The 15423-nt window shown below is 40.9% G+C and overlaps 1 protein-coding gene across 1 annotated transcript; it reads left to right on the top strand.

Moving 5' to 3' along the window:
- Positions 1 to 11405: 11405 nt before the first annotated feature.
- LOC118560929 (ankyrin repeat domain-containing protein 7-like) lies at positions 11406 to 15246 on the top strand. The gene is made up of 5 exons (XM_036132482.1): positions 11406 to 11504; positions 12393 to 12678; positions 12894 to 13008; positions 14969 to 15142; positions 15241 to 15246. The coding sequence occupies exons 2-5, from the start codon at positions 12476 to 12478 to the stop codon at positions 15244 to 15246; spliced, it is 498 nt and encodes a 165-aa protein (XP_035988375.1). The 5' UTR covers positions 11406 to 11504; positions 12393 to 12475.
- The last annotated feature ends 177 nt before the right edge of the window (positions 15247 to 15423 follow it).

Raw genomic sequence — 15423 nt, 5'->3', positions numbered from 1 at the left:
TTTTTACTCTTTGTACTTCTGGTAGGTTTACTTTATTCAAACCTTATTCACGTTGATTCATTTTTCCTATTTGAAATGGTTCTATTTCATGTTTGTTTTGTGTTTGTTCATTTTTCCAGAACAACACTGCACTGTGATAGAATCTATCAAGGCAGCACAGTGTCAGTATTATTTTCTGTGTCACATTTGCATTTAGAACTTACCAGATCCTCAAACATGTGTTATTTCAAACATTATATCCTGAATACATTACAGACTGTGGATGCTAAAATGCGACAGGTGAAATCACTCTTTCGTGCGATTCTCAATTGTTTAAGACAAAACCAATTAAAGTGAACATTATGTTATATGAATTAAAGTATGTATGACTTAAAGAAACCACCTGTGATTCTGTCATGTGCAAAAGTTCTCAAAATAGAACAAGGTGGATAACAGACCACCCGTTTCTGCCTTCAGTCTCTACTTTCTATTGTGAAACAAATCAATTCCATTAGGGTAAGTCAAACGCAATCCCTGATGCAGGGACCAAAAGAAAAGGTCAGGTGGTATTTAAAACATTTTAAGCAGTTGTCGTATTTTCAACTCTTCTCCCATAGCAGCTAGGGTAATGGCAAAAGTTAAAATGTGTGTTTCCAGTGCAACCTTTAAAACCCTGTTCTCCACAACCACTGGAGACAGGCATCAGTCCCTCCATGACGCTGCATGGACAAGCAGGTACAGACCAGGGGTTCCCAAATTTTAGCTTGCGACCTCCAAAATAACAGTGTGAGATTTGGGGAGTTTAATTTTTATTTTATTGTATTTATTTATTTTTATTTAATTTTTTGGTGGGTTATGACTATAAAGTAATAAAGTAATATTTTTCTTAGAACTCTAACAGCAACTGTAATATGCTGCTTCATGTAAATAATTGTCCTCTACACAATTGATACTGTTGTATATATAATGTGATTTCCAGTAGGGTTATGCAACTTGGAGACATCTTAGACGGCGGAATGTAAAATTGCAAAATAAATGGTATAGCCATACGTCAATAATCAAGGTTTTTTCTGATGATGTGTTCTGCAGATGCTCTGTTTGCACTGATGAAGGTTGAGTTATCTTCGGCACGCTGAAGGCTTGATATAGCTCACATATCAGAATTTAAAATTCTTCTTCTAACGTATAAAGCCCTTAATAATCAAGCTCCATCATATATCAGAGCTCTGATTACCCCGTATGTTCCTAACAGAGCACTTGGCTCTCAGACTGCAGGTCTGCTGGTGGTTCCTAGAGTCTCTAAAAGTAGAATGGGAGGCAGATCCTTTAGCTATCAGGCTCCTCTCCTGTGGAACCAACTCCCAGTTTTGGTCCATGAGCAGACACCCTGTCTACTTTTAAGACTAAGCTTAAAACTTTCCTTTTTGACAGAGCTTATAACTAGAATGGCTTATGGTGCCCTGACCTACCTATGGAGATGTGCTTCTATGGGCTTAGGCTGCTGGAGGACATCAGGATCTATTTTTCTCACTCTATCGAGTTCTACTGTTCTTCAATTATGCATTGCTTGTCATAATTTCTGCTTATAACTATTTGTCTTCTCTCTTTTTTTTCTTCATCGTAGGTACACCTGGTCTGGCGTTTTGTTAACTGTGACATCATCCAGAGAAGACAGATCACCCGCTATTACCATCTAATGTAGAACAGATTACTAGATCAATGTGTGCTTCTGTGCTTTTTTGTCTCTCTTGTTGTGTCTCTGCTCTGTCTTCTGTAACCCCAGTCGGTCGAGGCAGATGACCGTTCATACTGAGCCCGGTTCTGCTGGAGGTTTTCCTTCCCGCTAATGGGTGTTTTTTCTTTCCACTGTCGCTTCATGCTTGCTCAGTATGAGGGATTTCTGCAAAGCCATGAACAATGCAGACGGCTCTCCCTGTGGCTCTACGCTTCTCCAGGAGTGAATGCTGCTTGTCGGGACTTTGATGCAATCAACTGGTTCCCTTATATAGGAAATTTTTGACCAATCTGTATAATATGATTGAATTTGACTTTGTAAAGTGCCTTGAGATGACATGTTTCATGAATTGGTGCTATATAAATAAAACTGAATTGAATTGAATATCAGGAGTGCCTGTCCTCTGTTTAAAAGGGATGATAATTACCTGACAACTTAAAGTCTCTCATAGACTGTGTGGCAAGCATTAAACATTGTGGCCAAGGCGGTCAAGCAATCACATAATAGGGAAAAGTTGAAAATGACACAAGGCAAAAAAGTTACTTATTCTGTCCTTGTATCATAGCATAGAAGGGTGCTCTTTAGAGTGATGGGACAGTTTTTCTATCAAGTCTCACAATTTTCAACAGAGGTCACAATGGACTTTCAAAATTGTGTAGTGATCAAAATGGGGGCCACTCAAGGGAATGGGATATTGCCTTGGGCACAGATTGGCAACCAAACCGGTTTCTGTTGAGTACCATAGGCTCTAGTTGAACATAATTCTGATTTGTCTGAACATTTTTATATACTGAGACAATTTAACTCTTCTGTTCAGAGTCTTGCATCAAAATGAATGAATCTTTTATGGTACAGTATTCAATCAGTGCAGCACATTGGGGCAAGTCTCGGTCATTCTACGAGCTGTCAACATCCACACTGTCAAGCCTGTTATTATATCCCTGAAATTATATAGAGGTTCTGTTTTCACTCTCCAGGCTGTGCTTTTAATGTCACAGTCCTCATTTGTCCTGCAGATATTTGCCTTAACCAATGTCATACACCATGTACAGAGATATTTATGTCTGCCTCGCAGTTCTTGGTCTCAGAGAGAGCAGGAAGTGACCATATGTGGAAGAGAAACACGTAAGGGTGATGTCCCACGCTTCTTATTGATGTGAAAACCTATTTGTAACTAGAATGTGGGCCTGCAAAATGCAGCTGAAGCAAATGTTTCAAGTGTATGTTTGGTTCACTGAACTACAATTACAGAATATCCATACCAGTTATTTTAATGCATGTCTTAAATGCTGGTTTTATGTGTCAGTGTTACCTGCTTTACTAAAATGGATTTTCTGAAATGCAGGCTCCCATCATAAGTACAGTCTTTCTGATGCTCGTGTTTTGATTGGACACGCCAAGGACTCATTTCACAGCTGTTACGGTTCTCAACAACAGCATTAAAATGCGAATGTCAAACATTCAATCAGCTACAGACCCTCATAAATTCTTAGATAAAACAACTTTTAAATAAACTGTCCAATTAAAATTAAGCACCTGATTAAGAAGGTTAGACATAATCAAGATTTTCATTTCTTAAACCGTTCTCTAATTTTAGAGTAAATACCATCAAATTAAAACTGCACTTTGAGCCCGTCCATCCATTATCTATACCTACGTCCACTTGTTCGTATCTCCTGCGGTCATCGGGCGAGAGGCTGGGTAGGCCCTGGACACGTTGCCAGTCCATCACAAGGCAACTTTGAGCCCATATTAAAATTTAATAGAAGAATGGTAAATTCAACCGTTAAACAAAAACAAAAAAATAAGACAAAAATGAGCTTTTAGAGAAATGCAACAACATACTCAGTCGGCAATGAAAAACACCTGCTAGGCTTCACATTTATTGTTGCCTCAGTGCGCTCAAGAGTAAAAAACAAACAAAAAAACATCAAATTACTGAAAAGGTTACTGTGTATGAAACCATGCCCATAATCCGTCCCCATTTCTGGGACCCGAGCTTTATATTCCTCATTACCGCTGTCACCTTTTGCAGCTCTTGCAGAGGAAGCAGCTGTGAAATGTCAGTCAATTTGGTGAGATGTTGACCACATGTGAAAAACAACAACAACAAAAAAAAAGCTCACCTTTATGAACAATTTGCACGGTCCAAGCAATTAAAGTCTTGTGCTTTCACAGATATATTTGGGAATGCATTAGTTTAGACGATAATGTGGTTGAAATTTAATATTTTACTCTCTGGTGACTAGATTGTGGCAAGGCTTGAGTCTGAAAACGTACACTTAACTCGGCTTTTTGATTTGACAACGGTTTTTCAGCTTAGCTGCACAGAGTTGCAGGGTTTGAATTATGTAACGCTTAAATTCTAGCGCGTAAGTAAAGATGTCGAAAAAGTGTTTACACAATCATTGTTGCTTTCGTATGTTGGAAGGGGGAAAAAGGGACAACAATCTAGGATCTAAAGATGAACACCCTTTAAATTAAAACTTTGTTAAAGCACCTTTTATTCAACGTTAGCATTCAGTAAATCATGCAGAAGGAGTCCCAACCAACTTCTGGGGGCATACGAATGAAAACACTTTTCAGAAGCCTGACATTTCTGTTTAAAATATCCTCTTTTATCGACATGTCGATATTCTAGTTTGTTTGTTTTTTTTGAGAAAGACTGAATGATTAGTTTTCATCATCTGCCAGCCATAATCATTAAAATTACAAGGAAAAAAGCTTGAAACATTTAATTCTATGTGTAATGAATTTATTTAAAACAAGAGTTTCACTTTCTGAAATGTTGTCATTTGTTTCTAGCTGTCCTCGTTAAGCTATTTGAGCTCAGGGTTTTAAGCGGGATGGGTTAATGCTATGTTAGGAGACATTATACTGTGGGATCAACAGTGTAATAAAATCAATGTTAGTGAAAATAACCAATAGAGGGCAAAAGCATCCTTGACATGAAATGTCTGTACTGCATGTAAACAAGACAGAACAAAACCAGCGGAGCATTATTTAATCACATTATTATTTTGTATGTGATTCCTGAATCACATACCAAATATGTATGTATTTGGTATGTGATTATGTATGTGAATTCAGGAAGAGTCCTTGGATGTCACCCTTTTATTAGTGTCCTGCAGGTTTCTTTATATTTGCAAACTGAAGACAGTCCCTGTTGGACAGATCCGCTGTGTTTGAATATTCTGGAGCCGTAAATCTGGCATCTGGGAATTTAATCTCTTGTTGGCATTTGGATCGCTGAACCTGCACTGTGATATACGGCAATAATATCTATACGGAGTTCACCGAAGGAAGCAGTGGCATAAACAAAAGTGGTTGGAAACATCTGATCGATTGTTTTTCAGCCCGATGATGTGCAGCAGATGTAGTTTGAAGCGGCTCACGAGACGATGAGTGACGTCTTTTTCTCTGGGCTCGGATTGACATGCCCATATATGAGCAGACTTTTGTGGGCCCGCTGGCAGATAGGCACATCGTGTAACACGTCTGAGGTCTCTGCAGTTTCATGTTCCAAACTAAAAGCGAGCGGCACGCAAGGTCTCTCGTTCTTGCTTTTTTTTTTTTTGCTAAAGCGCGAGCGCGCATGGCTCGCTGCTGAGCGCGCGCGCGCACGCTTCGGCTCCTGAGGCCTCAGCGGGAACGGCAGCTCTCCTCTGAGGCGGCTGCTGATGATACGACTGAACTGCTGCCGGAGCAGAACAAAAAGAGAGGAAGAAAGTGAGTTACAGAGACGCACAAAGTCCCAGTAAACCTGAAATGCAAACGCAATAAAGACACACTTTTGGTGATTTTTTTTTCTGCCTGCCCGAAGGCTCTGGAGGTCTGACATGTAAGGCACTATTGATGCTGACACCAGATGTCTTCTCAAAGTTGAAAACTCCTGACTAATAAGTAGAATATATCTAAAAACACCTCTAAATAGTGTGTGTTCACCCCATTTATCTCTATGTTTCAGGGTTTGAAGCAGTGGCGGTTCTAGACCAAATTTACCAGGGGGGCCAAGGTGGGGCCAGTGTTTTTTCACAGGGGCACAGAACAAAAAAAATAAAAAAACAATAAAATGGCAATATTTAAATGTGTAATAATATTAAGTAAACCACTGGTGGCTCTGGAACTGCAGGTTTCAGAGCCCTGATCTAGCAGTTGAAAACTTTGCCCCCAGCTCAATACGGCTAAAGCTAAACATGGAACATCTTAAGTTTTAAATTCTTTTTAGTGTAAAACTGCATAGGTAAAAAATAATATTGGTCAAAGGGACCAGTCAGTTATGGTTTCTTTACCACTGGAAATAATTATGAGAAGTGTATTTATTATCATGTCTTCAGTACAGGGGCCATAACAGGGGCCAGGACCATTTCTACAGGGGCATGGGCCCCTGTTGGCCCCTATCTAGAACCGCCCCTGGTTTGAAGGTAGCTACCAAGATGAACGTGAGGGACGTTGCGGTGGAAGCCGAATCCTTCAAACTCTCCGAAGATTTCACTCAGTTCTGTTCGACAGACATTTACTCTGCCTCTGCCTTGCAGAAGTATTCAAGCGCCTCAAACCTTCTCACATTTGGACACGTTGCAAATGTGCGAATTTAATTGGATTTTATTGGGATTTGTTGTTGTGAGAGACCAATACAAAATAATGTATAATTGTGACGGTGCAAGGAAAAGGATGGTTATTTTTTTTGTACAGATATCAAAAAAGTTTGACATTCATTTGTACTTGGCTCTATATGGTATGATATTCTTAAATAAAGTCAAAGTCAGTGCACCTGACCGGTACTACGCAGTTGCTGTTTCGTGCTGAATTTTAAATATTTATTCATTATCCCGGAGCCAGATTCCTATAAAACAGAAATCTGCATTGGGTCACCAGTATCTGCAAGATGAAATGCACATTTTTGCCCAAATGAGGCAATAAAAAACTCCTGATCTGGGGATGAAGCTGGCCCACTTCTGGCCCACATTAACAAAAAGGTACCGGTAATCTGTTGTGTAGATCCGACACAGAAAGCGACCTGTTTGTGATTTAGTCCCAGTGTAAACGAGCGCGGCTGTTCTGCCAAGGCCTCAGAGGTTTGTTACAGAGCGTTGCAGCATCATGAAGACCAAGGAACACAGCAGACGGGTCAAGGAGAAAGTGGTGGAGGAGTTTATTCCATGGTTTGGTCATAAAAACATAGAGCTACCGTATGCTGGATTGTCACCAGAGAAGGTTTCAAATACCTAATGGGCCTGAACAGGCAGTCACAGGTAAAACAAAGTTCACATATCGTCTTAAGAGGAACAGCTTAAAAAAAAAACCCAGAATGACAAATGGTATAACTATTGAGCACACTTACAGAAATATATCACTCAACTTGTGGAAAAGCTTTTTCTTTTCTTTTTTTTCTCTTTCTTTTTTTAAACAAACAGCTTGAAGAGATCTCCTGTATGGAGAAACTAGTCTATTGCGCTGCTCCCGTGGGATCCTGAGGGTCCTTTCTATGCACTCTGATCCCCAGTTCTGTCTGCAGACGCTCAGTTGGATACAATCGTTTTTTTTTCCCCCTGGGACCAAATTTATTCTCTACTCTAAAGACAGCATTGGTGGATTTAGAGGTGTTGAACAGAAATGGGTTGTTTTGGTTTTGGTAAAAAAAAAGAAAACTATTTGGCTTGAAATGTTGCACGTATTATTAAGTGTTTTCTCAATAATTGCATTCAGAGGCACAAAAGCAAAGGAGATTTTCCGTGTAAGCTTGATATTTGGGTGCAGCACGCTGTGAATAATTTGATTTATAATAAGGAAAATAATTATATAGTATAAAAAAGTAGTAAATCAAACTGCTTACCAGTCGGTAAAACGGTGTGATGCTGCTATGCTACGACACATCGCCATGCTCCGGGGAGGACGGTCCATCCATCATCACACACTGGGCCGGGTCCGGTGCTCTGGCTGCATGCTTGGAGTTGTGGTCCTGCTGGAAAGGGAACGTCTGCCCCAATCTTCATCCTTTTGCAGCCTCTAACAGGTTTTCTTCTAGCATGAACCTCTTTATGGTTCCATCCGTATTACCATCAGCTTTGGTCAGCTCCAGCAGCAGAGAGGTGTCCCCACAGCATGATGCTGCCACCTCAGTGTCTAATTTACATGATGGTGGGTTCAGGGTAATAATAATAAAGGGGGAAATAATTGCATTGACTCAGGTCTAACCAGCGCACCTCCTTCCACGTGTTTGCTCTCTGCCCTACACTGCAGATTGGACTCCTTCCGGCTTTTTCTTTTTTTTTTTTTTTTTTTAGCAATGACTGAAAACAAAAAGGCTTCTTGCCTCTCTTCCATGAAGGTAAAATGTGTGGAAAGAGCATCGCATGCATATCAGCGTTTCAGATTCTCTCACATGGGTCTCTACAGACCCTCCGGGGTTATTATTAGCTTCTTGGCTGTTTCTCTGATCAACGCTCACCAAAGCCTTTCCGTTTTCAGATGACGGACTCAACGACTCGCCTTGAGATGTCCAAAGACACGGAAATGAATTCCGTTTATGTTAATTTAATGTTCTGTCTGGGTAAAAATGATCATGATAGCGTATATTTTCATTGAATTAAATTAAAATATTCATAAAGATATGACGCCTCTTCTTTCTTTAAATAATGCAATAAGATATAAAGATTAGGAGAATCCCTCTGGTTGATGGTCAGTGCACAACGAGAATAATACATTATAAGAATTTGACTGACATTTAATGAGACTGATCGATTGTTGACACATTATTATAGTATAACATGGAATGTTATTCCAGTATATTGTTGTCTGGCGTAAAGTTTAACAAAAAAAAAACCCATCAAGACAGGCTTGATAAATATTCTAACAAACAAGACCTGAGGGCATGGCCTGCATTAAAAGGTGAGGAGAAAGCTAGCTTGGCTCACACGATGTGGCAGGAAGGGATAGCTGGGGGTTGCTGAGCAGCTCAGACCAGATGCGGCAGAGAAAGGCAGGTGTAAGTAGGCAAGGCAGAGGTCTCTTAAAGGATGACAAAGAGCTTGTGCAAAGAGCAGAGAACAATCAGCGGTTTGGCTTTCATCCTCCCTGGATGTCTGCTGTACCTGCCGGAATGATGAAACAGATAATTGGTTCCAGCCGACCAAGAGACAAAAAGAACCAGAGTGTGTTTTTCACGCAATGACTTTTCTCCAGCTCCTTGACCTGTTTTTTTTTTCTTCTTTTTCCGTTACCTTTCAGTCAGAATTTTCCGTGACAAGAAGAGGTCAAACCAGAATCAAACTTCTCACCTCCCACAGTCCAGACCTTCCAGAGCTTTTTGGTTACCAAACACGTTTCTTCAGCGTCTCACATTTAACGAAAACTGCATTCTCAGACCGGGGGCCTTCTCTCGCCGTTTTCTTTCAAGGTGAACAGGTCAGAAATATTTAATGCCGACCTGGTTCAGAGGTGGATTTCGGAGGAATTTACCGTCGTGTTGAGCTTCTCTCTGTGACATCAGAGGTAGCTTGTTTTGGCCGGTGATCAGAATAGTAACGCTGGAAAAATCCTCAAGGATTCCAGTGTTTGCATGTGGGTTGCAAAGTTTGGCATAATTTACAGCGATACCAGAATATCTATAATCTACTTCTTCATAGCTTTTAAGACTCGGTTTGGGTTTTTAGAACCAGAATCAGCTTCATTCACTAAATTAGTGATTTTCTTTGTTCAAATTTGTTTTGTTCGTTTTTTTTTACCACATAGTTTTATGCCTAATTCCATGACGACATATTGATGTAATCTCGCCACTCTTGCATTGTCAGATTACCATGTACTGAAGCCAGTTAAGTGCTTTTCATTTGTGATATCACGGCCTGTCTATGGTGTCATTTAGATTTGCTGATGCTGCACCGATCACAGGGATCTGCTGTTAAAAGTGAAAAATGGCTCAAAAATGGGGGGAAATTAAGGTAAGAATAACATCGAGTTACATCATAAACATGGATTATTCACAAATGGGGAATATATTTTCACACATCAAGGCTGAATTTGAGATTATTGTGATTACTTTAATTCCATTGGGACCCTTATCATGTATTAGAAAAATGCAAGTACTTTGATGTAACATGTCCCTCATTACAAGGAAATAGTTTGAAAAATAATATAAACAGGGATAAACGAAGGAGCGGGATTTTGAATAGGGATGCACAAACATGAAATTTTGTTCCAAAGTCAATATTATCATATATCACACCCTGTTGACACAGTAAATGACGACCACACTGCTCCTGTTCTTCAGTTAAACATCCCACAATCCTGCGCAGCATTGCTAATAATGTCACACTCCCAAAGAAACCCGCTTTCTGGCCCGTCTAGAAACACATCCACAAACGGCAACAAGACGGCATCAATCCTCGGTTATTAATATCAGCCCGGTTTTGCTTATTGGAAAAAACTGATTAACCTCGGCCAATACCCGTGTTAATGCAGGTGTATCGTGCATCCTTAGATTTTGGGAATTTTAATGAATTCATTCAAACATAATTTTTTTCCAACACGGAATCTGGTGTGATTTTTCTTAAATATAGACACGTACAAAAGTGTGAGCAATTTAATGAATATCCATAAAGTTAGTGAGTAATCATTCACCTTTCTTATTCCAGGACATGGAACTTTACATTACAGTCAGTCAATCTCCCGTTCACAGCTATGTTGGTGGCCACAGCTGCAGAATTTGCAGAACTGAGAGCATTAACAACAAAAAGTAGTATGCACAATGTGGTAGGTTCTTTCGGCACCTCACTTATTCTGGGGTCGTCACACCAGGTTCTTACACCTTGCACACAGACCTGGCAGAGTTATTTTTTTCGACTGCTCTTTCTGACGCCACTGGGGTTCAAACCCAGCAGGTCCCCTGTATCAATGTCACAGACTTAGCCCGCTGCACCGCCACAGGGGGACTCTGGGACTGCACAATATATCAGGAAAATATCAGCAGTGTGTGCAATATTCCTATTATAAAGGACTGTTTGCAGTGTAATATTTGTTTTCTTTCCTTTCGTCGGAGGAGTGAAGTTTGTTTCAGACAGTTGAAAGTTTCAGATGGGTAGGTAAGACTTTGTGGTGACAAAAAGGCTTGTGGTTTCTCTGCCACTTGCTAAGGGACAATAATCCAGATATTAGTGGGTATGAACAATTTTGAAACAGCATTGAGCAAAAACCATCCACAACAAATTTTGACTTATGCACTTTAAAAACATTTCCAAACTTCATGTTGCAATATTAGTCAAGTTAATTATTTATATCCCTGCAGCTTTTATTCAATTTATTTGTGATCATGATGTATTACAATAGTATAAATGTAGTACAATAGTAGCTCTACTAAGAGTTTAATAATGTTCTCAGATGGATTCAAATTTAGTATTTCTCATGGAAGAAGGAGAGACATGAGGCTAAGAAAGTACATATTCATGTATATTTTGTTTATTTATTTAGGTATTGTTTAGATATTATATATCGATGTAAACCTAACCGTCTTGAACCAGTCATTTGTTAATTATTCCAGAAACTAGAATTATAGTCCCACTTCAATGGAATGGCACCATCGTGTGGCGAACATCTGCTATTACACACCCAAGTCTTCTGTGGCTCCTAAACCAATCTTTTTTAAAATAACTCGCGGTAGCCTATTGGTCAATTGGACTAGTTAACGCCCCCTTCCTCTTTGTTATTGGTTCTTTGAACCTAAACCCACAAGCAAGTTTGTATGAGCAAATTTTCCTTAGCTTGATGAAAGTATCTGAAATCCGACAATCAACAGGTTAGTAACTGAGATATTAGATTGTTACAATTAATCCCGCTCAAAATATTAGGGATTTGAGCGTTAAAGCCTCACATATGTATTATTAGGTATTTTTGTACAGAGTGTTAGCGTCTCCTAGTTAGCATTCAGGTAGCAATGTTTCAGTTTTACAGTCACTTTTCTGCCGGACACGCATGAAAGTAGCGCAGCAGCTGCTGCTCCCTGGTCGCATATCTACGTCTGCGCATTAACCACAAAGCTGCTTTTAAATGTGGCGGTTTACGTCGTCGGTGAAGCGTACAGCGTAGGGTACGCAGCACTAATCCTCGCTGTGATATCAAGGAGGTTATCTTCAGCAATAGGGAACGTGCAGTGTTTATTTTCGTGCCGAAGAAAGCTTAAAAACCACCCCAGCATTTTATTTTTTATTGTATTGTATTTATTTATTTATTTCTAGCTCTAGCTAATCCGCTCGAGCAGTTTTGCGGTGGGTTGCTATGGTAACAGGCAAGACGCCGTGAACATATTTGCGCTCGGCGCCGACGTCCGCGGATGCAGCAAGCTGCCGTGTGCATTTCAGGCGCTTCGGGATAAAAAATATAAAAAAAACGACCCACGAAACGTTGCCGTGGATTCGTAGGACAACTTGTCCCGTCTCTCGTTGGGGACTGTTGGCCGGCTGGAGTCAACGTGCCGGAGAAGCTGCGGTTAGCATGGCCGCTATGCCTTCTGTCACCCAACACCGTGTTTCTGTAACAGGATCCTGCACCTAGTACGCACCTTCGCCTCTTACACGGAGTCGATCGTCACGCTGTAAAGACACAGGAGCTGCTTCGCTTTACATTGGGTGTGTGTGTGTGTGTGTGTGTGTGTGGCTTCTAATCGGCTTTCTGCGTCTTATTTTAGGGATGGGAGAGCCGCCTGTGGTGACCCCTCATCAGCAGCTAACCGGAGGACGGTGGTGACGGTTGAAGAGCAAGGCTTATGCCATGAAGAAGATCTTCAGCTTCACTAAGAAAAAGAAGCACCCGTCCGGGACCGCCGACAACGCCAGCGCGCTTTTTGATGGCTATGATAACCTGAAGGACAAGGATCTGGGGAAGATCCACAAGGCTGCCCTCCAAAACGATCTGGCCAAGCTGAAGCAGCTGGTGAAGAAGAATGATGTCAATCAGCTCGACAAGGAGAACAGGTAATCCTCACAGGTATCCCCTGAAGCATGTCAGAGCAGAATGAAGCGATCGTGGATTCCTGATCCAGCCTGAGGAATCTTCCAGCTGTCCGTTCCTCGCAGCGCTGAGCGAATGATCTGTGGTCTCTGAGGTTTCTTGTGTGGACGTTGCTGTTTTGTTCTTTGATGTTGGCAATCATGACGAGCTCTTTTTATTTTTCCCTTTTCCTTCACAGAACTGCCCTTCATATCGCCTGTGCCTCGGGCCATGCTGAAGCGGTGCAGTTCCTCGTTGACAGCAAAGCCAAGCTTGACCTACGAGACAATCAAAGCAGATCCGCCTTAATGAAGGTAATCCCGCGTGATGACCCTGGGAGAGACGGGGAATCCTTTCTTTGGTGTTCAACAGTTTATTTTTTTATTTTTTCCCCTCGTGTACAGTTCTGACCACATTCATTTGCACCCCTTATAAAAAAAACCTGTAAGAAGCCTTTAAGTAAATCGGTCTTTCCTTTTCTGCATCTGCATCATCTCACACTGAAGATTTAGCAACAAAAAAAAAGTGTATCCTTGAATTTGAGAGAAGGTGTTAATTTTTATTTCTCTGTTGGAAAAGACAAATTCTAAATGTTGAGGTGAACTCAAAAGACGATAGAGGTAAATCCTTTTTCTTTTTCACGGTCCCGTCTAACTTTACTATGGTCCATAACTCAGCCTATTACCGCTAGCTAGCACAGGAACAACATTCCACAACTTCATAGGAGTTTTTTCTTCCTTAGATCCCTGTAACCATTTTCAAAGGTTGATGCATACGCAGAGGAGGATCTATCAGCATTCCTCCGTGCACCATCCCCCTAGAGCCTCCACAGTCCTGGGTCCTTTCTTAGTCGCCCTTCGTTTCAGTCCGCCCCCACGGCGTTTCTGTAAGGGACTGAAGGCTGGTTCGTGCTTGACCCCCGTACGTTACGCACGGAAATGAGACGTGCAGTTCTGGTTTGCACGTAGAAGTAGCAAACACGGTTGTTTTCCAGCATTTTAAAGCCTCCTGTTTCTTTTCCGGGAGTGACGCCGATTCCTGTCCAGAAGTCGTTAACACCTTGTTGATCACGTTGATCTTCATGGGCCGAATCATAAAGATGTCTACATTTACGAACCTTCGCCAGAACGACCTGTTTTCATTAAGGCCATGAACTTTAATAGGGTTCCTTTGATAGAGAAACTGGCCCACAGCATCACAGGTCTTCCACCATGCTTACCACTGCGTATGACCTGCGTTTCCTCTTTCCTGTCCTGATCTCCGACAGTAAAATGGAACTGATATTTGCAAAAACCCAAAGAACTGACATCATCCTTGGGATTGTTACTTTTAACTAGGGCTGAACAATTAATCGCATTTTCAATATAATTGCAATTTAAAAAAACGCAATTTTCAAATCGCAGAAGTCTGCAATTTTTGGCTATGTAACAATTAGGGAATTAGACACGTCCATTAGGTGTCGGTAAAATGTTTAAAGTGGGTTTGCCTCCACATTGAAGGGAAGACAGTTGCAGAAGTGAGATAATCTAATTTTATTACTTGTTTAAGAGTTTGTATAATCATACATAGCATTAAGTACAGGTCAATCAGTTTATTACATAGACTTGCTTGTCGGTTGGACTTTGCACTTTATGTTCAACAAGGATCGATGTCCAAATAAATTAAAAGCTGTTCTCTTGAATAATATTCTGATCAATAGAAACATTAAAAGTTCTTGTTTAAAATAGTCCTTGTTTACAAACATCTTTATCTAGAGTCCATTTTTGTTGCTTGTGGTTATCGCGGAGAAAAGTCAAAATTGCAATTTTGGTTGACAAATTGATTTGTTGTTTGTATATATTTAAAAACACATGATAAATTAAACTTGAAAAAATTCGCATCAAATCGCAATATTAAGAAAAAAAATCGCAATTAGATTATTTTCCAAAACCGTTCAGCCCTACTTTTAACTACATTTTCAGCTGATGCACGAGGGCATCGATAAACAGCAGCATAGCAGCAGGTACTCTCCATGCTGTTGAGCGATTTAAAAACCAAATTTCTCAGTGGAACTCCTGTCCTGATAAAGCCTGTTTCATAATCGGTATGTTGTTGACTTGTAATTTTAATAAAAATGAATATCTCTCAATATGGATTAGAGGTTGAATATGTCCCTGTGAAATTATGCCGCTGCATTACAAGGTGGGTTTACTTTTAAGACTTCACTCGGGGTGCCCCCTCCCTGTCGTTTCAGCTCTTCCTTCTTCATGCGTGTCTATTTTCTTGGGCTAACAGGCGGTGCAGGGCCAGCATGAGGACATTGTGAAGATACTGTTGGACAACCGTGCTGATCCCAACCTCGCGGACATCAACGGCAACACGGCCCTCCATCTGGCAGCAAACATCCCGTCCATATCCACCGCCGCGCTGCTGTTGCAGCACGGGGCGGAAATCAATGTGCAAAACAAGGTGATTGCCGCACGGGTTTGGTTTATGGGTCCGATTAAAACGCTAGGGGAATGGAGGATTCGGGATATACCTTTCCATTTGTAAAGTTCAATACATAGGTGTAGTACGAGTACTCCAAAAAAGATGTCTTGCGAGAAGTATTCGCTCACCCATGCAAATAATCTGAACCAGGGGTTCCAGTCCATGGCCACAGGTGTATAAGATCAAGCACCCAGTCACGCAGACTTTCTACAGACATTTGGGGAATGAGTGGGTCGTCCTCAGTCATGCATCTCCAAGTG

Source organism: Fundulus heteroclitus, unplaced genomic scaffold (genome assembly GCF_011125445.2).
Source record: "Fundulus heteroclitus isolate FHET01 unplaced genomic scaffold, MU-UCD_Fhet_4.1 scaffold_52, whole genome shotgun sequence".
NCBI classification, from domain to species: Eukaryota; Metazoa; Chordata; class Actinopteri; order Cyprinodontiformes; family Fundulidae; genus Fundulus; species Fundulus heteroclitus.
Note: the sequence above shows the minus strand (reverse complement) of the source record. Positions and strands in the feature narration are given on the sequence as shown.